The sequence below is a fragment of the Acyrthosiphon pisum genome, chromosome A1, assembly GCF_005508785.2.
Source record: "Acyrthosiphon pisum isolate AL4f chromosome A1, pea_aphid_22Mar2018_4r6ur, whole genome shotgun sequence".
NCBI classification, from domain to species: Eukaryota; Metazoa; Arthropoda; class Insecta; order Hemiptera; family Aphididae; genus Acyrthosiphon; species Acyrthosiphon pisum.
The window spans coordinates 15772451-15798781 of record NC_042494.1 but is presented as its reverse complement, the minus strand read 5'-3'; the positions used below and the strand labels follow the sequence as shown (position 1 = coordinate 15798781).

Genomic DNA, 26331 nt, shown 5'->3' with positions numbered 1-26331 from the left:
AGTTTCGTTTAAAATCATTTTATTGTTAACCAAATATCAATTTAATGTCATTATAGTATCATTGTTGTAAGTTTACAGAACGATTCAAATCTAGAAACTACACTGATAATAATTACCTATTTTTCACAGTGACTACAGAGAGTTTTAACTGTATTCGTACACTATTCTTAAACAAATACGTATACAAACATATAGAGGAACCACAAATTTACAGTTAATGTAACCTAAACTCGAATCCCAATTTGAATTCCGTAACTTCCATTCGACTATCCATCATAAGAACATTCACTAAGAGTATTGATGATATATGTAGTATCTTTGTCGTTCGAAAAAAAATGTACTCCCTACAATTTTTTTGGAAGTCGTTCAAGCTTTTGCCTCCTATTTAAGCTAAAAGTCATAATTCCATCCCCTTACTTTATGTTCTCAACATTATACCTCGACAATCGACACTTCGCTACGTGAGTAGAAGAGTATGTGACTAAAATTGTACAGTCTACTCTATCACCATTTCTCATTGGAGTTCCTTAAGGAGCAATATTATCACCAGTTCTATTTAATATGTTCTCAACTGACCAACACACTACCCCGATCACATATTGTGTAGAAGAGTACTTTGGCGACAAAGCTATTTTCACCTCTTACGTTGACCCAGTCATAGCTTCAAATAACCTCTATATAATCTGAGGAATAAACTAATATTTTACATTAACGAATTAACAACGTTCATTAGGTGTGAAAATAAAAATAATTTTTAATTATCTAAATAATTATAAATAATGAAACTAATTCGCGTTACAAAAAATGGACATTTTTTTTTTTTTTTACAGTTTTTACAGTTGACTAAACAAAAAAAAGTATTTTTAAATTTAAAATCGACATTGTATCAGATAAACAATATTTCTCACTATTAATATTATTATGTTATAATAATTATACCTACCTAGGCAGTTCATTTTTAGAAAAAAATCGGTAATAATTAATATTTCCCACTATATTCCATTTAATTTATAACCGATATATATATGTTCAACGTGATCTATCAATATAGAAAATAAATATGAACAACAGTAGCTTGAAACCAAATACATAAGTGGAAAATACATTCTTAATACAATTTTTATAACAAAAAAATAGGTCAGTTATTCATAAATATTTACGACCCATCATTATACCGTCTAATTTTTTATTCGACTGGAATGTATTTATTTTAATAATACTTCTAATCTCAAAAAACCTCACCTATAACTTAACAATATATTTTAGCATTGATTTTAACTTATTATATCCCTGTTCTATTTTTATTTTGAAAAAAATATTTAATGTCAACAGAATGTGTATTTATTACAGATCTTATGAAGAATGTTTTAAAAGTTTTAATATTGTTTATAAACGGTAATAGAATAATGAAAAACGTAGGATTTTTTTGCTAACAACACAAATAAACCATAAGTTAAATTTAAAAAAGTTGTGCATGTCAATACGTATATAAAACTATAAACTATTATTATACCTTTAAATATTACATGGAGAAAATGTTGGTAGTCTTAAAATAAAGATATATACATATTTTTCAATTGGAAAAAATAAATAAAAATGAGACTTTTGATAAGACCCACTTTAGGTGATTAAAATGAAGAGTGATTAATTTTTAATTCATTCGTTACACAATTTGTTTTAAAAATAATTATATTTAAAGAAAAGTTTATATTTACAAGTTAAGATAAGATAATTTAATATAGTTGAGTCTTGTTTGAATTAAGTCTGATTAAAAAAAAATCTATTTTGAAGAAAGCCCTTAAATAACGAAGTTTACTTTCGATAAGTATTTATTTATGAAGTCCTCCTCAGATGTAGGTAATGATTTTTATTGATCTAACAAAATAATATATAAACGATCAGAAACTGACCAAAAATGATTTGAAGTGTGTTTGTACACTATTTAAATGTCTCAAAACATTCCTCGATTAGTTAAATTGCTTAAAATGCATTTTGGTGGTATCCATATTCAACTGCTAAAAAACGTTTTATCTACTAATTAATTTTTTTTGACTGACATTTTTTGTATATTCTTGTTTTATAATGTTAATTGTGTGCGGTGGTAAACAATTTTTATCGATTAATTATATATTCCATAGTACGCGTAAGCAATTATAATCGCATCGTTAGTATAAGTACAACGAAAAAGAAGATAAATTAATATTCAAAAACACTTAAAATAAAATACAATGATTTTTAATTGAACAGATATAAAGTTAATCGTCTTTTCTCGACGAGTATATTATTATTATGCGTCGATATTCGATAATAATGCTTTCGTGTTAATAAAACATCAAATAAAGTTATTATACTTCATAAATATATTATATAGGTATAGTGTAATCCCTTTGTTTAATCTTTTATAGTACTTTTCAAAGTTGATTTTGTACATTTTGTTTTTATTAATGTATATTTATTTAAAGCGAACCGATAAAATGAAAATAATATCTATTGAAACCTCGATTGAAACCATCATAACCACGATACCCATAACCCAATAACTTGTTTGAAATAAATTATTTTTCCGTTTCATCGATATTTTATGTTCACCTAAACATTATGGCCCGCTCAACAACCACAACGTACATTTTAGAATTCTATACGACTAGAAGAATATTTACTCGTATACATATTACAATCAAAACGGATGATAACGGCTTATCGTCAAATAATAATAATAAAAAAAAATGAGTTTTCCGCCCTTCGTCTTGCCAGCTATCGACGGATTTTCTTGGCCATAGTTATTTTTTACCGGTGGGTAAAAATCGCCTACCACGTAAGAAGGCAATTACAGACGATTCTCAACCTAATTTTTCGAATAATCTTAAACGTATCGACCTCGAATTTGTCGTTACTGCCGTTACTACCGGAGTTACAGTGACATAGACAGGCGTGTATTCATTATTACTGTAATAAGGGTACGCACAACTATCATGACAATACAATATAATAAATATAATTTATGGCATGTATTATGCAGTGTCGTTGACGTTGATATATAATATTATAAGGTACCGGAGTCGTGTTTTTGGACCACGGTTACCAGGATTTCGTGTTATACACAATATATTTCCCGGAGCCAGCATTCCATTGGCTGAGTGGTGGTGGTGGTCGAGATGGTCCACCTGTTCTCACTCAGCATCGCGATACTTTACGCTGGAGGGCGATTTGGGACGTATAATTAAGTGGATAAACCAAAATTGAATAAATAATAATAATATGCCGACTTTGAAACGCCAAACGTTTGAGTTCGAATCGATATACCGTGCGTATTTCGTATTACATTAATAATATTATTATTGTACTGGCAATGGTCAATGGAGTGGTTGCAATGGCTATTTTTTGTTTCTCATATTAACCACTCATTACTCAACGTTTTATTGTGATTGATATTTTTGTGTCTATCTTAAAATCAGTCTTACGTGTTTTGGAATATGGCTTACACTTAACATTAAAAAAAAAATTCATATTTGTTATAATAGTGTTTGTTTTTACTTTTTAGGATATTTACAAAACATTATTCTTACTCTAACAGACACATATATAATTTCGAATATTTTCATATGGACTTGATATTAAACGTTTTTAATGTTTTTAAATTAAAGTGATGCTTATTGAGTATTGACTGTATCAAATTTTCCGTTTTCTAATAAGCAATAAATAACGTTCAACTTTAAACAGAGGAAGTCGTAGACCATTTCAAATGTTATCAATTTATCTTCGAGTACTGCTAATAGTTATTATAGTTTACGCACACTACGACTATACTTCTCCGCTATACGGGTTGTCTTATCAAAACTTTATACATTCATAGTTAGATAACTTTTCAATACTAACAATAATTGTATTAGATAAATCAAAGTATTGTGAAAATTATTACATTAAGAATTTGAAATGCAATTTATGAGTTGCAGTAAAAACGTTAAAATAATGTATAAAACTTTATATGATACGATTAAATGGTATCTAAAATACAATTACGTACACAATAATATTATCTTGACCTTTCTCCACTCGTTTTATATAGAGTCTAAACGTCCTTTGATATGTCATGGGGTGTATGTTTCTAGTATTGAGTTCTGACTATAATAATTATAAATTATTTATAAATTATTATTATAAATTATTTATGACAAACGTTAAACACCAAACCGGCGTGTATTATATAATATTTTGGTGGTCGTTTACGCGGATTTCTTATCTTACGAAATGTCGTATACCTATATAAATAACCATACCTGCAAATCTAACGGCCGTTCAACTCCTCTACTCCGAAGTATTCCGTTTAATTTATGTGCACTAAACTCGGTGTTCTTACCACTCGGTGTAATCACATATCCTAACATTATGCAGCTGCAGGGCTGTTTAGTTTATCGACTTACCCTTAGAAGCGATGCTGGTCTGACTTGTAATGTAAACGGAATATTATCAGCAAAATTATTTCGTTCAATTTCGCATCGATAAAATATATAATACATAAATATCTCACGATAACGATGTAGGAATACTTTTTATGGTAATATATTTTCCACGTTGAGGATAATCCGATAAAGTAATGAGAGCCCTGCTGGATAGTGATATGTTATGTACATTGAGGATATATTATACTATATAGTGATTAGTGAGTATACGGAATACTTCGGTGCAGCAGACAAGTAGAGTGAACGTCCAACAATTTTTTGTGAAACATGTTTAACATAGCATACGTATATTTATTACTGGATCTCGGTTATTCAGTTTAGCGAGTTAAACGTCGAATAAAAACAACCCAAATAATAGCAACGTCCTTGGCGCTTCTGTCGTTAAATGTAATAGAGCTGTACACCTATAAGAACGTAGTTGAAGATACATTTTTTCCTATTACACATATTATACAGTGTATAATATAATGTCGTTTAGTGTAGCCACAATTTCACGATACGGATAACTTGTAAATTTATAAACATTGTAGGTATATACATTATAATAATACGCGCTATATGTCTATACCTACGTATTGATGTGCCAAATTTATGCAACTATATTATAATACTACCATGTGTTGTGTCTATTGTAACATGGCTTATAATATAATGTAGTCCCTTTATGCAGAAATAACTGTTGTTATTATTGAAGTAGTCGGGGACAATATTCGCAAATATTATCGGAAATGAATTTCATTAGCATATCATAACACAGCGATGACTGGTGGTGGGTTTCCGTCGGCCCACGGCTGCAATGTGGGTTTGAGAAATCATATTATATGAAAAAGGTTAAATATTTGAAAATTGTCCACAGTATATGAACAAGATATCATGTACAACGCTGTAGGTACCTATATAATTGAACCTGATTGTACTACCAAATACAAATACATTTACCACGAACACACATTATTCTCCATGATCGGACTAACATGAATTATATACTTCTGTTGATATTAGATATTATATGTCTTTGTAAAGATATTTTTTCAATCGATAAATTATATAGTAGACTTATCAAGTGATATATTATTTTTTATAAAACTGCGATTACAATACTCAAATTACAATATACTGTTTCCAGTATCCACGTTGCGTAAAAAGTAACTTTTTTATTTATGTACATTACCAATAGCTATATTTATATGAACGTAAAAGTAAAAGTAATTGAGGATTATCAAAATCAATGAAAAGTTAAATGTTCAAATCAATGTGATGTAAATATTATAATCATAACATTATGTCTATAATTGTGTATAATAATATTATAGGTATACTAGCTGCCCGACCTTCCTCCGAAAAAAATTATTTTTTAAAATTTAATTTAAAAACAATAAAAACATATTACTATTTTTTGGCTATACTTATAATATAATATAATAACATATTATAGTAATTGTTATTGCTAATTTCTGAAAATTATATATCCTACATTTTGAATTCAACCACTGGAGTGGTAAATTTTATTCTTTTTATTATAGAATAGAGATAGGGTAGAAAAAATGTAACAATAAATTATTTATTCAATGAATAATATATATTTCAAATGGAAAAATGTAAGTCCAAACAAATAAATAAATGATTAATAATAATAATAATAATAATAAATAAACAAACAAACCGGTTTCCTTCGTCTCCAAAATCAAGTTAGATTCTTATCTATATATATTACTAGTCGACCCGTCACAGCTTCGCCCGTGGTTGGTTGTTTATTTTGCTCCCGGACGATGAGATGTATAATTATTTATTTAAATTTTATCGTTTAATGTGATCGGCGAGTAAATATAAAAATGGTTAATGAAAACGTATTGAAATGTTTCTTGCGCTATTAATGATAAATATATTTTTATTAAAAAAAGCTAACCCCATGCACTTCGTTCCCGTTAAATGTACCAACTATATATGACTTAAACTTTGTTAAATTTGTTATTTAATATTCGGTGTATGGTGTTAAAAACTTATTTTAACTTTTCCGTTGCCCAGAATAAAAATTCTGATTCGCAGCAGTATATAATCAGGTAGGCAATCTACCTGCGGTAGATCGCGGACCCCGTGCTGTTTGTACGTAAGTGTATGATTTAGCTCTAGAGTATCAAAGTTATACCAAGTTAGTCCTTTTTACTTTTTACTTAATTGAATTGATTAATATAACCAACTAATACAAAATCCAAACTAAGCTAACCGTACTAAAATCCGATGAATAAGAAGAAACCAAATTTTACCCTTTTAAAATTAATCTAACTTCTTCTCAGAGGTCTAATCTACACATAAACATTCATTTATACATACATATATATATTATATATATATTGACGAAAAATAGTAATACAAATCAACAAACATGTCTGATTAACCAATAGCAACCATTATAATACACTATTATTATTTTAATCTACAACAATAAACTAAATTTTTTATTTTATAGTTTATTTTTTCCTGGACAGATGGCGCCACTGCTGTATTTTTGACATCCATATTTCCTACTTTTCTGGTGGATTTTCCTAAAATGTTCTTTCATAAGAACCTTGTCCTGACAATTACGAATACAACAAAAAAAGAATCAGCCAAATCGGTTCAGTAGTTTTCTCGGTTAGCACGGTTGTAGAAAATCCCTTACAATTTTATATAATAGTACTAGCTTATCCCGTGTTTTTCGTTACCCGTTAAATGTACCAAATATATACGACTCAAACTTATATACACATACTTACATCTTCATATATATAATTCTACTGTACGTGTGTTTGTAAGCGAACTCCTTTAATAAATACAGATAAATACAATATATAAATAATTACATTAATTTTTCTAGCTTTATAAATGATAAATATATTTTTATTAAAAATAAATACAGATAAAAAAGAAATAATTTATTGTTGATAAATAAAATTAAATTTGGAATCATATTTGTTTGAATAGATATTTGATCCGACTCTGATATAAAATATATTTGTAAAAATTTAGCATTATTTCCAATTTCGGGTAATAAACTACCTATATTAAATGATGCACTTGACCCTGAATTTTAAAAGTGGGCATGAAGTTCCCTTCAGCTATTTCGTTTTCTCCAAACGATGTCATTTAAAACAGAGTATTATACCGTCTAGAATTATCAAAGAAATTTTTTGATAGAGAGTGAAAATTTCATTATCAATTAAACTTTTAATTAATTCTGGAAGATCCCCAAATTGTTGTAAAACAACTTTACCGTCAGCACAGCAAAGTCCATTGGTTTCATCTTTCCATTTTTTTGCATGGCACTTAGGACATAATATAATCATTGGTCCTATTTGAAGCGCTTTAATATTTAAATAATCAATCTCGGATTGATAATTAAACGCTGATTTCGTACTCAAAGCGTTACGTTGCTCTTGTGCATGTATTTGAGGACGTTCTGGTGTGTTATATTGTTGCTTTCTGTTATACAATCGAGTTGCATTGGCAGTTCTTCTTCCAATGCGTGCTCTTGGCGCTCTCGGCATGATGATGAACTAGCCACTTACCCGAAATTTAACTCATAAGAATAATCAAAAAGTAAGCACAAATTATGCTCGTAATACACGTAATTCACGAAAAATAATAACTCAAATCAACAAACATGCCCGATTAACCAATAGCAACCAATATATTATAATACACTATTATTATTTTAATCTGCAACAATAAACTTTATTTTTCATTTTTTATTATTTAGTTTATTTTTTTCTGGACAGATTGCGCCACTGTTGTATTTTTGACATCCATATTTCCTACTTTTCTGGTGGATTTTTCTAAACAAAAGTGGTACTATGACCTCCAGCAGACTGTCAAGTATAACAGTAAAAAATTTCAGCCAAATCGGTTCAGTAGTTTTCTCTGAGGTCTAAGAAAACCCTTACCATTTTATATAATAGTATAGATAGACGGATAATATATAATATGATGTTATACATAAATATAATATTAATATTATAAATATGGGCAACGAGCATATCATTACGTACGCTGTACAACAGTGTGATTATGTATTTCACTTTTTCATAGTCAGAAAGCGGATTTATCTTAAATTTATTAGATTTTTTCAATTTTTCCTTCTCATAATTTTAACTGTACAATCTGCGGACACTTGTTTAACATTTATGTAAATTTATACTCATACAGTTCTCTGGTTAGGTTAGGTATTATTATAAGATTTGTTTTTTTTTTTTTGTTCAATCATAATATGCCTATATTATTTATAAATATATTTTATATTACCTACTGTAATTTTATTCATTAGTAATATTTACTGACAAATTAAATTGCATTTATCAAATCCACAGATATCATAAAATAATGTATAGTTTTTAAACTATTTAATGTCTGTATAATATATTATTTATGGTAGGTATTTGGTCTTATCAGGACATATCAGATTTTGTCTCACTATAGATATGTATGTTAATAGGTAATTCGTAATATCCGTGTAAAATTATTATATATTAACAATTTACATAATTTAAATATATTTACTTTCTAAAGTTTTCGATATTTATAATAAATTACAAATAACATACATTTAGGTTGAACTTTATATACATAGATAGTATAGAAAATAACTTACCGGTAAGACATTAATAGTTTACCGTATTACGGCTTACGCTGGAGTACAGATTTTAATAATAAGTTACTGTAATAAGTAATTTATTTAAACACTGTTAAAATGGCAAACTTTATTAATGATAAATTAAAACAAACTTTTTGTAAAACCCATGCATTATAATAATAACCTTTTCTCTGACTTATCGTGTTCTATTTGTACATTTCCGTTTGAATTATTGTATAAATAAATACTATAGAATGCGATTATTAATAATTCGTCCTGGGGATTTGCAGAAGAAGTATATCGAGCAGATAGTGCTTGTGTGCATTTTAACGACTGCAAAGCCATTTTAGAACACTGTAATTTTATTCCATCATAATAATTGAAGTAACAAATCACACAACACAATGTTCCTCCTAAACCAACTTGTATTTTATAATCATATAATCGTTCCGGTATTATAATCTATGACATTTGTGCCATATACATATACAAACACACACACTCACCATATACGAGTAGCAGTAAAAGGGTAGAGATAATATTATTTAAATAAATATTTAGATAAATATTGTATAATATATATTTTACCTATAAATAATATTACTGAATTATACTAACGAATAAATTATTAATCGACTTCGCGATCTACAAATATAGGCATTATCCGAAAAAAAATATGAGTATACAATGTAATAAGTTCACATCAGTGATAATTTTTTATCAAGACGAATTTAAATTCTTAACGTCTTTTCAGTTATTAGTCAGCAATGAGACAAATGACTTGGCAAAGAGGATATTTTATTTATAACTACGACAGTTAATTACAATCGATACCTATGAATGCCTTATCGGGTTGTTCGTACTGCATGATATGTGAAATATTGGACTCGAAAATTTCACTGAGCAACACTATATCGGCTAACGTATTGCAACGTTGGCGGAGTCTTTAGACAAAGATTTAAACCTATTCAAGAGATGATACGAGTTGATCGAACTATGTAACCGTTATATTCGTAGACAACACATTTATCTGGTTTAAATCCTACTCGTGACAATACAAATTATAGTACCTATTCCAGGCCCAAGTTTGATCTAAGCTTAGGTAAATTTGTCGATTAATAACAGGTGATGTCAAGATCGTAAAGCCGAATCGTTAAGTTACAGTCAAGTTGCGGTTTGCGACGGTTAAAACTTTTTGCTTTTCATGCATTATACATTTATACATTTTAATAATGTTAATACAAACAATTATTCATTTGTTCGTCGTTTATATACTCGGACAGTTTAAGAGTAGTATTGAGTGTGGAGTGTGGACTGGCCGGAGGTGTTTGATTTTGTCCATTCGATTGTAATTTATTCGTTTAGGACCACTATTTGATCAGTTACGGATCCAAGAACAAAAAGTATTGGTGGGAGGAGGAAAGTGAAGGGACATTTATGATCCCAACTAGCTCAATTCAAACACGAACACCGATCCTCCTACTTTAATATACTTTTATTTTATTGATTTGTGTAATTATTGCAATTTAACCATTTAGTGCCTACTCCTGAGTTAACGTATTATAGGTTTCTTGTACTGATGTAAAAATAAAATGTCCCTATCATCCTCCACTCAAGTGTAGGGGGGATAGACTCTTGCCTCACAAAACGTGTTATGTCCATGACTGTCCATGACCTCGAAAAACGAACCCACAAGTACCACGTTTGTTTTTCTAAGTACTTATACATAACGTATGCGCAAGATGCGCGTAGGATTACCGTGAAATGTACATAACAGTCCAAAACTGTTCCGAACAAAACGTGCCTAAATAACATATATTTTTCCGGATGAAATGTGCACTGTGGGAAAACTGATGACTCTGCCTCGTTCGCCATATACCATCATGTTACGTACATTATTGTCTTAAATGCATACAGACCCTAAAAATGATTTCTTACCGTTTCTATTTATTCCCCGGTCATTCCACGAACAATCGTTTAGACCGGCAGCAGGTTACGTTTAACGTTATTTTTATTCATACCCAAAATTTTATCTCGTCTGTTCTGCGTTTAAAGCTTAAACCAAACGAATCGCTCAGACGTATTTATGAGTGGGCACTTGCTTGCAAATCTATATATATTATAATCGAGAAACGGTTATTATTATTGTTTGAAAACGAGAAAAATTAGGGTCATTATTTTATTTACTATAATGCAAGTATTATAATTTGTATTTCATAAGTAAAGCATTATCATAATATTCGATTCGAGTAAGTATATTAATTGTGTACGAGAGCAAAGATTAAATAAAATAATGTTCAATAACGAACAATTACAACCTGGATATACTCGGTGAATTACTCAAAAAGATATATAATATTATAATCCTTCCTAATAACGAAGAAGGATGAGATTAAATCCTTCAACATTTCATATTATACAAAGCCGGTGTTATAATAAGTACGAGTTCGCCGTTGTGCACGAAAGACGATAAGTATCGGTGTAGTATATAAATGTATATAGCTAATATTATTTTCGCATAATTTCTGGATTTTCGTTACACAATATCAAAGGTTATAGTATAATATTATGTTGTATATACGTCCACTATTGTGGTACGCGTATACAAAACAAAAAAAAAAAAGGTTTAACCTTTCATAATACTTTTAGGTTCGGTTTGAAAAAAAAAATCATAGACTCAATGAACTCAAATTGCTCCACCTGTTGCTTGGGCTGATAATACGGTTATACTAAAGTACCTATCCGTCGATAATACAATATTTTATTTTGTGCAGTCGCAGTGTCATATAATTGCTATAGGTAATCATCCCACACAGCATTTTAATATTTCCCAACTATGGTATAAATATTTTCAGGAATACAATATAGTTGTCAAAATATTTGAAAAAGTTGTGTAAATAATAAGGAAATATTTTATTTATATTTTTTGGCCAAGAAGTTCACTTTTTAAAAATATTTTCAAGGAAACATTATAAAAATATTAAGTCAACATTTTTGTGCAATATTTTATTATTTTATGAGAATAAAATATTTATACAATATTATTAGTCAAATATTCGTTACTCAAGCACTCCAAAATATTTTCAAAACATTATCATTTCCCAAATGCTGTGTGAGATTATTTTATACTATTTCCAAAATATGTGTGCCACTCACTTTTCACGAATTCGCATAATGTATTAATGAAACAATATTGAAAAGAGACACAGTAATCCACCTTTTTGTGCTGATACACTATGGTATATTATGTATGATTTGTATCACATAATGCGGTTGAATGACGTACAAAGCATTAACATTGTATTATTCATTCTTTCGTAATGTTTGTGCTGCCTATTTGATCGCAATTATTCAGCCAAATACGTAGTATTTCATATAAATAATAATATTATATTATTATATAGTAGGTCCCTATGAATTAATAACTCATTATAATTCCAATATTAAAACATAACAACTAAAATCATTACAATATGACCACTGTAATTTGTCTTGGATAATTTTTGTTTCATGGTTACATATTATGGACTATGCCTTTGGAGATAAACGCATTACGACATAATATTATGTACGATTAATGATCACCAATCATAATATGATATCCAAGAAATTTTCCTAGAACGTAGCCTCCATGGATAACGAGGAATTACTGTTACTGTGTACGTCTTATGGACGTTTAATAATTTATCTTTAAAATTGTTCGTCTTTCACATTACCGGTAACGATGACGGCAAACATGCATTCTATCGATCCGATTTGTGAAAAGTGTTTGTAAAGAGTTGGTTTGATCTAAAACTGATCCGTGGTGGGGGGGGGGGGGGCGTGGTTGTTTAACGGGTGTTCACCAGGGTGGTCATCAGTTATTTGAAATGAAAACCCTCTATGGCAGCTAAATGGCAAGGACCGTGAAATCGAAATCACAGTAACCGCAGTCAAGTGTCAGTGGCGGTGGTGTCGAAAGACACCAAAATAAGTTCAAATAGTCTACTCCGTATAGTAGATAGTCGCTATATAAAAACCTACGATAAACACGACTTTCAGTTGATCGAATTCGGCGCAATCAATGGATAAGGATATAAAACGTTTTAATACAATTATTTTATAAATAATGATTTTTTTTTATTATTAGACCACGACTTTACCAAAATGAAAATAAATAATATCTTCACTATCAACATTTATCTGCAGTTAATTTATCACAGTGGCAGTGTAGTTGATTATCTAATCAGGACGCCGTTTTACCATTAAACTGTTACAATTATAAATAATAAAACCTATTTGTATCTATACAATTATTAATATAAAAATAACATGATAATATTATTATGCAAGTCTGTTATAACGAGATACCCAGTAAATGTTCTCGATATTGACATAAAAAAAAAAAAAAAAATGTTAATTCCGAAAGCATTTATTTAGCTGAGTATAATAGCACTGCATAATAATTGTATAGTATAAGAATTTTTTTTTTGTCATATTTATATTTTTTGTACAAAATGTATAAAAAATATTTATTATACGCACAGTAGAGGAATACATAATAGGTCATGGTTGGCTTGATTGAAGAAGCTATTCAATAATAGCACTTCAGGGTGGTATAATATAAGAATAAAAATAAAAAAGTAAATAAGTATACAAATGTATCGATTTATTATGAAATTAATACTAAATAGGTACTCTCGTGTATTATCTATTTATTTGAAATTTAATTACTCGATGGATATTCAATTTTGTGGGAAATTTATTTACTAAGTTTATTATGGTCGAATCGTCTTGTAAACTATTTTGCTTATCTTATCTATACGAAATGATATTACAAAATTATACGTCTTATTGGCTTGTATCCAACCATCTCTGCGAGTACCTCTAAAATTTATTTTTATTCACCGTTAAATCCTTTGCTAATCTGATTTTACGTGTACAACATTACTGTTATTATATAAAGACATTAACGTCGAAAGTATACACGACATTAAATTCGCATGGATCTTTAAGTCGTAAACAACAAAACATAGCAATATTTCTGCAGTATACATAAAATGTTTAAGATATTAGTATAACTTGTTCTAAGGAGAGCTGAGAGAAATATTAGATTTAGAAAGATGTGTTTTTTCTTCTTCTTTTTACCTACTGGTTTTTTTCTGAAAACACTTTTTGGGGTAGTAAAAAAGCTCAAAAAGTTCCATGAAGCACTTTTCTAGATTGGAAATGGAACACAAATATGGCATTTACCTTAAAATTATTTTTTTTTATTTTTTGAATTTTCCCTTAGTGGTTTTCGAGGAAATAGCGAATAACAGCAAAGAACGTTTACGATAAATAAAGTATAAATTATATTATACATATATTATAATATGTAAGTATAATATAATAACTTGTTTTTAGAAAAAATGTTGACTGTGTTTGGTGAACTGAGATCTGCTCCGAATAGTTTTTCGAATAATTTATCATTTATTTAAGACACAACTCCTCCATCCCCATATACCCTCGGCTCTCACCATGTGTTCTAAACTAACCACAGTGCAGTTTTTTTTAATATTTTGTAATTGCCTATTTAAGATAATTCCTAATATTTTTCGCTATTTGTGAACACGATTTTTTTTGTTAAATTACATACAACTTAATGGTTTGTTTTCAAACCTTCTCAAAAACTCAAAACTAAATATTTTATATTTTAATAAATTTCCAGTAAAACTATAATTATAATTCTTAATAACTAGAAATAAATTCCAATATTATAATTAGTAAAACTCAACGAACCATTCAACGTATTATTATACGTCATAAGTTATATAATCCATTTTTCATCGTGAATTTGATTTTATAATTATTTATAATATAATATAATATCAAATAAAATGTCTCGAAAGTTACTGTATTAAAAATGTGTATATTTTCAAAATTATTTTTTTTTCCAATAACAACGTAATACGTTTTCATAATACACTAAGTAATACAGTCATTTTATATTGACTTTTTCGTTTTCATCAAACTAAATGAAATTGCATATTGGTAATAGAATATAATATGTATTAAGCTTCTGAAATGTATTAATTTGTATTCAGTATAATTGTATACATTATTTCTTCGATCGCTTTATTGCTACGGAAGTTAAATGTACAAATATTTGGAATATAGCTATACCATAATATAACTAAACATAAATACCATAAAATATCTTATAAAATGGAGTGAATATCGATTGTCATTTTACACGGTATAAATAAGTTATTAATTTATTAAATTAAAAACACTCATTTAGTTTGTATAATATGTATACCTACTTGTATATTATACCACAGTGAGATTACTTCAGCGGGAAACACTGATTTTTACCTTGACAACTTTTAACTTTTTTTGGAAATTTTCGTTCCGTAAAACGTTAGACGCATGCAATATTCTATACGTGTTGTTCGTGTCGCTTACATCTATATAATATTATAATTATTTTATTTTATTTTTTTATTAAATTGTAGGATGGGGCGACTGGAGTGATTGGTCGGCGTGCAACGTGTCATGTGACACCGGCCTGCAGTATCGGCACCGACGTTGTCTGAAGTGCGGGCAAGGACACAACAAGGAAATGCGAAAGTGCAACGATTTCCCGTGCGACGGTAATTATTACTGCAATAGTTGCAATGTTGCATACTCAGTTGCATTATGATTCGATAATCGCTTCAACAACAATAACAATAATTATTGTCTTACTGTATTTTGATATAATAATTTTAGTAAACTTAACGTGCATACAGGTGTCATGGAACTGATTGCGCCGGGTGACCGCGTGCGCACCGTTGGCGGCAAGCTAAACGGTAGCGAAAATGGGTTCAGTCTTCTCGACACAGTTGGTTTCTCGAACACGTTTTCACTGTTGATCACGCTGAGAGTACAACCAAAAGTAAGTGATATTTTGTGATTCAAACATTATGTCAGGCATTTAGGTACTATATTATCTTAAGGAACGCGTTCAGTGTACATTAAAATATACACTCTTCACGCCTTTAGGTTTTATAGTGTCTAGTCTTTGTTCTATAGTTGTAAACACATTAGTGTGGTATACCTAAACTACATTTTATTGAACAAAATATCATGGTCAATTAATAAAAAAAAAATATTTCGTCCAATAACGGGAGGGATGGTTCTCTCATAGTAACAATACCTCATTTTATAACCACGATCGAATATATTTTATTTATATCGTTTTCAAAAGGTGTGAATTATAGTTCCGTCACATCAGCAACAATGCTTCAACATGTCTACTCTAAATTATATATTATTTTGTTAAATAATATTGTATGTCCTTTATAACAATTTTTTTTTTAATTTCCAGCCCCAAAATTAGTTTTTTTAATCTCAGTTAGAGTACTCTTAAAGTAAATACATGTACCTACTATATGAAAGTGAGAAAGTGCAAATTGGTACTTTACTATTGTTATAATATACACTGATCATAACTAATTGATAATGTTGACTACAATGTTAAGTTGACAGTAAAGTAGCGATATAGCGATATAAGCTGAGTTTTATTTTAATCAAGTTAATTAATATTATAATTTGATGAGCAAGTACGTAACTCATTAAATAACAATAAAATAACATTTTTTATGTTTTAATACTTTTATAGGTAGTTATCTAATATCTTTTAATACACATAATATAATATGTGTCTACACTCTACACTCCGCAAAAATTAAATACTTGAGTTTTAATTGTAATGTCATATAACATTATTCACTTATTATAAATCGAGTTTAATGTTGATGGGGTTTGTATGGTAATAACATATTTTATCAATCGCAATAGATACATTTTTAAAATTCACTTGGCAAGTTTATACATTTTATTTATTAATATACTATGTATACAGTATAATATATTATATTATGTATAGTGTACATACTAACTACTAAGTACTTACTATATATATCATATTAACTATATCCATCTTTTTTTGACATAGTAAATACTATAATGACGTTGGCTCGTACCTAGAGATGATGTTGAAAACTAAATTCTATTTTATTTTAGGTACTCGCTTGTATTTTATAATATTTACCAACAGATGAAATTAAAATAAACTACTGTCTACCGACTCCCAGCTGCAGGTATTAACTGAAATACGGCCGTCGTAAGCCACTAAGCAGTAACTACATTTTGATCAAAATTGAGTATTTGGTGTATATCAATAGATATTTTAAACGTCTGTCAATACCCGTAATAAAAATTAAGGGTTTTTTAATTACAAGTTCATACAAACAGATGATAAATTAAGTAGTAATATGAAAGAAGGGGGTATGCACATAAATTCATTAATATCTGCAGAAGCAAATAAGCAGTAGGTCCAAATACTAGAACAAAAAGCAGAAGTGATCTGTAGTTCCTTCTTTTCTTCAGTTTTAAAATACATATTATAACAGTATGCCAATTATATCGGAAGAACTTTATCAGTAACTCCAAATAAAAGTGTACTAACTGCTTTTCGTCTTCTGGTTCATATATTAAGTCGATATGCAGACCCACAAAATGTTATGTAAATTTATTTTTGTTGTGTTCAATAGTTTCCTCGTGAATCATAATATAATGCGAATGATACATGCCATATTTTTAATGTTTAAAAAATTAATATTTTTTATTTTTTACTCTATGGACAAGTTTAGTGTTGAAAGCTGTTTTATTGTTTCTTGAAAAATTACATTTTTGAAATTATCGCTTAGGTTAGGTTAGGGTAAGCTTAGTGGCTCTTTACGGCCGATTAGAAATCGTATTCTAATATCATCTAAATCGGATATAATATGTCTGTAATCATAACTTATAAGTCGTGTATTCAAATAGCGTTTTTCGTTTAATTATTTATAAATCTGTCAAAATTATTGTTATCATATTATCTGTTGTTTCCGTAAGTAGTGTTCAGCCAGTGTTAATAGCGTATTATAATTGAGCATAATATTATAATGTAACCGTGAACTGCAGGCGTGTAGTACGAAATTTTGACGAATGTGTTCACGAGAAACAATTATATAGATGTTGGTCTATAATATTATAAATAATATCATTATGGCATTATACCGATATGGCGATATGTAATGTCCGCGACGAACAGTCATAATAACTGGCGTGTTCATAGTTTTGATCAATCAATGTGTCATATTATTACCAAGATATGAAATTAAAAATTAATATCGTGATTTGCTGCAATGATATTATAACATGACCAGTGGATATAAAATTCTGAATACACCGCCCTAAATGTTTATAATCCCACTGGGATGAGTGGCGTATACACTATATACACTATATACACTATACACTACACTCATACGTATGGACACTCATTGTTTAAAACTATTATAATTTTTTTTTAAAAAAATAAGTTTTAATAATTTTAAGCCGTTACAAAACAACATTTTTAAAAAAAAAATCGTTATTAGGTTTTACTTTTTAAATAACAGCATAGATACTAGGTAGGTAAAATTATAATTCCTTAATACAAAACAAAATTTATTTTCGAATAGTTTGATGTATATAAATATCAAATTTTGGATGAGAATTATAAGAATTAAAATTATTAAAAGTTTCGATAAGTGGAGTGGAGTGACATACCCCGCAAAATTATGGTCCACTAATCCGATCATCTAAACTTTAAATACCTATAACTATACTATACTTATTACTCGTTTAAAGTTTGATTTTTATATTAATATTCTCCGAATAATATATTGGTAATAATACAATTTGGAACATGAAATTTAAAATTTACGTTATCAGAACTTTAAAAAAAAACCATATTAATGACAAAAAAATTTCAAAACGACTTCCAATTAATTCAAATAATAAGTTTCTTACGTTAAGTGAATCACATAACATAAAACCTACGTAATATTATGATGCGGTACATATTATTAAAAGTGTTGTTGGCGCATTGTAAACATGCAGTCGTTGACGCGTTGCATATAATATTATGTCGCTGACGTAATTATTACAGGCGTACAGCGTATAAACAGCCATCGAAATCCTTTCAACACTAATAAAAAAAAAAAAAATTGTTATATTTTTAATTATGAATATTTCTCGTAGAAAAATTCTTAGAACAATTTCTTAGAAAAAGTAAAAAATAAATGTACTTGATGAAAAAATAAATCCGTATTTTCGCCCGAGCTGCTTGCGTAAACAACAACTGAGTGCTATTGTTTTAAAAATATATTAGAAAAATATATACATAGAAAAAACACTTCCGATCATTATGTTGTGTAATATGACTATATTCAATACAAATATAATATAATATATTTATTAAACAAGATAAAAACCAAAATATGTTGTTATAATAATATAATATATAGGTAATAATAATAATATATTATGTTTTCATGAAATCAGTTGGTACAATGCTTATTATCATTAACGATTTTTCGGTCGATATTTTATTTATTTATTTTTAATTGAGTTTTTAACCAACCGTTATTACATAGGTACCGAAAATTATGGAAAATAAAAGATTACAATATTACACAAATTGGTTAATTTTAAATAATTATAAAATATGAATAGTTATTAGTAATTATACATAGTGATATTCAATAAGGTGTGCGATTTTAAAATAATAATAACAAATACTACGAGGTAGACATTAATAATTTTCGGAGTACATGATTGGTTATTATTGACTATGGAATAATATGTGTATTATAAATACGGCTATGGAATGGATTTAATGATACAATATGTTAGGTCTTAGGCAAGAAAGACATTTTGATGAATTCCGCGTAAGATTTTGAGGCTAACTATTAGGTTTAAGACCAAAAGTAACAGAAGCATATGACGTGACGGATTGGCCTGATGACATTCCTAAATGGAGTAGGTATATGGCTCAGAAGATTTTTCTTTAAGATTAGGAGTATTTTTGTGACAGCTGAAATGATTATTTTCCCAGTGCTCGAGAATATTTATTTGAAGAATGGACATCATCCCTTCGGCCAATGTATCCGTGTATGGAATATTTGGTGAATAAATCATAAACCATTAATCATTATTAACCCATATAGTATGTACATTGTACCTACCTATATATGCGATTAAAGCAGATATTATTATATGAGGTACGCACGAGAACTGGAATAAACTATAAACTATAATTATAGATTCTTAATACTAAAATAATTTGATAAATTAGTAGTCTGTGAGCTGATTTCAAAACAATTATAAGTGTATTGGTATACCAATAAAATTTAATCGATTTGGAATACTCTGTTATACCTATAGCTGCGGCCGAACAGAAGTTATGTCAAATCATTAATTCACAGAGGTGCAGATAAATTTAAAATTACGTTTTAGATATTTGCAATAGATAAAATCGTATACCTTTCGGAAAGCGTTATAATAGATATTAGTATCTATTTAGTACGTCAGGTGTTTCAAACATAAGTACAGTCTGCTGTATTTGCAGATGTTGTCATACTTTATTATATTATTCAAACATGCCGTGTATCACTCATCATGTGAATTTTATTTAAAATGTCCAAAGTTGAATAACCGTCACATATAATATTAATGTATTATTATAATCCACTTTACAGTGTAGGTACTCGTCTTTCAGTTTTAGCTAAATAAAATATGATCATCGCGTATGCATTACGGACATATTACCAATGATATTTTATAAACATAACAGTTGATTCTCTATAATATGTTTCGTATCTGGAGGATTCGACAATTTTCTACTTCGATTACATTCAAATTTCAAATATATTATTACTTTCAGATACTTATATTATTCATTATTCAGGATGATTAACATAGTATGCTAACCCTAAGGGCCAGTATTACCATCTCCCGTTAAATTTAACCGACTCCTAACCGGCCGAATTCGGCCGGTAATAAAATCTGTTATCAGCCGGTGAAGCAGTGGTGGGCAAATGTAAACTGGGCCCGCGGTTACCTTTTTTGTTGTAAACTCAGCCCGGAAATTTTAGGTAATAAAATAGGTCGATTGTAAACTCGGCCCGGAAATTTAAAATTATAAAAAAGGACGGTTGTAAACTGGGCCCGATAATTATTTTGACCAATAAAATATAATAAACGGAAAAATTTGTTGTTAACGAATAGTACCTATGTATATCGGTGTGTATATATCGGTGAGTGAGTAGGTACGTCAAACACATGGCTTTTTACTTAAAAAAATAGATTTATATTATAACCTTACATTATTAACTATTGCACAGTTTTAATTATATTTGTACACTTTTGTACACTTATAATTTTACATGGATACATTTTACTTATATTTTTTAATACTGAAATATATTACTTAAATTTGTTCACAATTTTAGTGAATTCTACATTTATATAATGAACTTCATACTATGAATAAAAATAAGAAAATAATTTTTGGAGGATAATGATTATCACCACCACATGGTGTCCTCTAAATTATTGTTCTCAAAAATATTATACATATTATATTTTTATTCAGGCCGAGTTTACACGTCAATCATTTTTAACTGTAAAAACCCCGGGCCCAGTTTACACCTAAATTATTTTTACCTGAAAAAAACAGGGGCCGAGTTTACAATAGACCTTTTGAACATTTTTTTTCCTCGGGCCGAGTTTACAATCGCCCCGGTTAAGTATCATACCGATGATTGTAATACTGGCCCTAAGTATGTTAAATTCCTTCAATGATGATTTTTTAAATTTTTAAGTGTAGTTATAAGAACTATATTTTCAAGTAGGCACTAAGATTTTATTTATTTATTTAACAATTCTGTGGTGGTACCATAACTTCTTTTTTTCGAATGGGAATCACAATTTTTCCTACACATAGATGATTTTTAAAACGTTGATGTATCTAAATTAAAATTGGAATAACCAACAAATAAATAGTTTTAGTTATTTAACTATAATATAGGATAATATGGGTACTACGATGATTTGAAAATTATAGCAATAATTTCATAATATTTATCTCCCATCAATCGACATTTTATATTTTGTAAAAATTGTCTGACTGTCTGAGTATCATATTTTCAGTAATAGATTAAATATTCTATATTTTTATAGTTTTATAGAACCATTTTTTATCACTATTATCCTTAGTACCTATGTATGATTTAATAACTCAGAAACTACTATAGATCAACATTTAGACACGTCATTACATTGACATTTTCAATAACATAATTTACTTAATAATTTACAATACAAGTTGTTGGTTATAATCTGAAAAATCACAACAGTCTGTATCACGACAGCACTCTCCTTAAATGGTTCAAAAAATGTATTTTAAAATACCATCCTCAAGTATGCAGGTATGCTTAATCATTTCATAAGTCAGAATTAGATTAGATTCATTATTTAAGGAAATCATTTTGGTGAGCATGCTTGGTGAATTAGGAATCAGGATTTACCCTGTATAATATAACGTGAGCGACAAGACATTTTTTTTTTCATTTTTGTGTGAAATCATAAGTCAGGCAAAAATAATAATGAGTATCAGATCAAAAGTTGAACGTCGCATGGCGCGTAATATAATCCTTTTATTATCTTACATTTCGTTTTCAACACATTCAATGGGCACATATTATATAGCCAAATATATAGGTACAGATAGAATTAATTTTTAAGACGGATGGGACGAACGCGACTGCTGTGGTTCTATATAATATTTTCATTCGTTTCAAATAGTCATATTTTATACTTAAAGATAGGTACAACAGTACATATATTAATAATAATTACTGTCGAAATCATATCCGGTCTGTAAAACGTCACCTGCAGTTCCTACGATTCATCCGTTGGAAAACAAAAAAAAAAAAATACACATCATATTTATATTGTAATATATAACACCTTAAATTACTGATAGGATACCTAAACTTTAATATTAATGTTATAATTCGCTCGTAAAACGAATGGGTCGCAATTCAAACAATTGCTCGACGCGTATTTTTTTCTCTCTGATAAAACACAACAACGTAAGCTGTGTATAATATATAAAAATAAAAGTAAAATAAAATACGCAATCAAAAATGAAAAAAAGTTTTCCAAGTTTAAATAAGTAAATAAGTAAATCATTCGCGTAGAATAATATAAAAATAGAAATTATAAAATCGTCTTTGTTTTCTCACGATGGTCACCAAAAGAAACATCGTCAAGACACATATTATAATATATAAGATATTATTTTATTCTGTTTGTTTTTCAAATCCTTATTTGTAGTTTGTCAAAGTTGTCCTACTTAAAATTCGAAACTTTTCTAAAAATTACAACTCGCGCCACAGTATTATATAATATATTTTGTTTTTCATGTATATTTAAATATTAGTTGTTCAATAATAATATTTATGCTAGGTATCTAAATCGTCAACGAAATTTCCATTTTAATCAAGATGCGTTGGTGGTGTACATTTTATTATATGAGCACAAGTTTGACATTTCGTTGAGGATTTCCATATAGGAATTAAGAACCCAAACCGTACTTGAAAAATAAAGTGTCAACAAAAAATAAAACTTTTCTATGGGCCTTAGTCGTTGTTTCTTAGCGTGTAATCCTGATCTGTATGATGCAGGATATTAGTATTTTTATTCGTATCCAAAACAAAAAATAATAATATACAACAATTGCGGTGGTTGAATTGGAATTATTAAAATTGGCTATTTTTAGATAATGGTTCTAATGGTTCTACCTATTAAGCTACCCGGTAAAAAAAATATTCTATATAATATTGATTTTAATCTAAAATATAATAGGGCCATCCTTAAAATAAATATTCATGGGTCGTAGTTTTCCCGAAGTTATAAAATATGTAATATGTAATTAATACTTGACCATTCCCATTTATCTCTATATCTAGTATTTACTAATAATTGATTTACATTTAATAACAAACAAATTTTCCATTTTCCATTTAAATACTTATAAATTCAAGTTTATACATAATATACCTACTAATTTAAAATTCATAGTAGGTACAATTAATGCATACAATCTTTGTAAAATGACAACATTATTTTTATTCATAGTATAAGAAATAACCAAGAATTTTGTTCTCTTCTGTATCTATGTGATTATCTATGATTTTAATAATTTTTCAAGCTCATATTTAAATTTCAATACGCATTTTAATGGTATTATAATTAATAATAATAATAATTAATTAATTTTAAAATCTGTAAAAATGAACGATGTAATAATAATTCATAATACAACTAAGGGGTACCGGCTGTTTCTAACGAAGGAGTTAGATATAGGCAATTTTCTATTTATGTACACGTGGGTCGTGTAAATGTTTGCGTGATAAGTAATCATAAGTGTGAGTGACTGTGTATAAAATAAATAGCGGAGCGCACCCGCACGTGAACGCACATGTCAGTAACGCAGCACGTTACGCACAAATTTATTACAAATGTGAATTTTAGTGAAACACTGAAACTTAGTTTCGTATTTTCAAGTTACTGAGTGACATTACAGTTATTACTATTTTACAAATTTAAGTTTATGTAAGATTCGATTTTCCATATTGTATTATCAATACATTCAATATTATATTATATTAATAATATATTCAATATTTAAAACTTGCGATATTTTTTTTTTTTTAATTTGAATTATTGAGTTTAGTAATTAAAATATAGAAATTTATTATTGAATAATATATTATTGAAAATATAAATACGTTTTCATAGAATTTTTTAAAGCCCCTTCAATATAACGAATAATATAATATATAATATGAGTATAAAAAAAAGTTCACCGGTGTATTTTATGAAAAAACACGTTGAGAAAAAAAGCAAAAAATTTGGATGGCCCATGGGGGGATCGAACCCACGACCTTCGCGTTATTAGCACGACGCTCTAACCAACTGAGCTAATGGGCCAGATGCTGTGGAAGAGTAAATGTATATTATTTAACTTAACATTTGAATGTTATATTTTATTGTTTATTTGTAAAATCTTTTTATAAAACATTACTTATTTTTCTATATTATAACGACTAAAATATATCGTGGCATTTCATTATTTTATTATTACATTTAATGCTTTAATAGTGTCGAAGATACTATAGTATTTTACACTACCTAATGACTATAATATTGTATAGGCATTAGGCATAATATACCCTATAATATATAATATAAGTAGGTATAGGTACTATTATAATTTATAACATAACTCTAAAAATTAGTAATTACCATTTATTATTAATTAATGTGTCCATACTGGAATATCTACTATAATAATACATTAATACCTACTAAGTTTAATAATATTTGAACCAATGTAATGTTTCATTTAAAAACAGTTTCTGCTTGAATATTTTACGTTAAAATGATTCGTATTGCATACATACGGTCTACAGCATGCCATACAATATAATGACACAGAATAATAACATATCCAACTTAACATTCATAATTATTTTATATTTCTACAAAGATACCTAATATCTTTACGGCTCTACCACAGATTACCTATATTAAATTAGTTTTATATGATCTGTGACCCTACGCATAGGAACGCATTTTTTAGGACTTAACAATGTATCAGTATTATAATAATATGACACATATAGGTAATAAATAATTATATGATGGGTACAATATTATTTAACAGATAATTTTGTGGTTGAGACTCGAGACTTATTATATATTTTCATACCAACTAATAATTTTGAATTTTCTCATTCAAACCAATCTAATATGATGTAATGATGCAATATAGCTAGTACCTACTAATTGATGGTTCTCTATGGTTCAAGCTTTAAATTTTAACTTCACAGATTTCTATATATTACTAGTCACTAGATAGCGAACTCCAGTCATGAATTGAAGCTTCAAGATCGGTTGGCAATCGTATGGTATTTCATATTATTATGACAAATAAGATGATATTATGATTTATTTTGTATCGTATTTTATTATTTCTAAACATGTAGTTTAAAAAAAAAAAAGGTGGGTAAGTGGATTTCGCTCTGCTGTACAGTAGGTTACAAGTGGGTCACTGTATAATGGATGGCATTAAATTTGAATTCAATGATATAATATCTTGTATAAGAAAAACGATTCTGAGCGGAGACGGTATGTCAGTCTAGGTATAAGACATAATATTATATTATAGTCTATAGTATTTAAAAAAAATTGACCTATAATAGGTACCTATAATAAATTCCAAATTAATCATATCATAATATCTATTAGGTACTTATAACGCGTTATACATCAACAAAAAAACCGTGGTACTATCATAGATATATAATAGTATACTTTAGA

General features: G+C 28.3%; 1 protein-coding gene and 1 non-coding gene across 2 annotated transcripts in view; one reads left to right on the top strand and one right to left on the bottom strand.

Moving 5' to 3' along the window:
* LOC100573750 overlaps nucleotides 1-16580 on the top strand; it is a 92974-nt gene extending 76394 nt beyond the window's left edge. Inside the window, exons 3-4 of the mRNA XM_029486729.1 lie at nucleotides 15543-15680; nucleotides 15819-16580. Coding sequence (XP_029342589.1) covers nucleotides 15543-15680; nucleotides 15819-15982 — 302 coding nt within the window. The 3' untranslated portion in view covers nucleotides 15983-16580. The remainder of the gene's footprint in view (nucleotides 1-15542; nucleotides 15681-15818) is intronic.
* Nucleotides 16581-24865: 8285 nt separating this feature from the next.
* TRNAI-AAU lies at nucleotides 24866-24939 on the bottom strand. The gene has a single exon. It is a non-coding gene; the product is annotated as a tRNA-Ile (tRNA).
* Between the last annotated feature and the right edge of the window lie 1392 nt (nucleotides 24940-26331).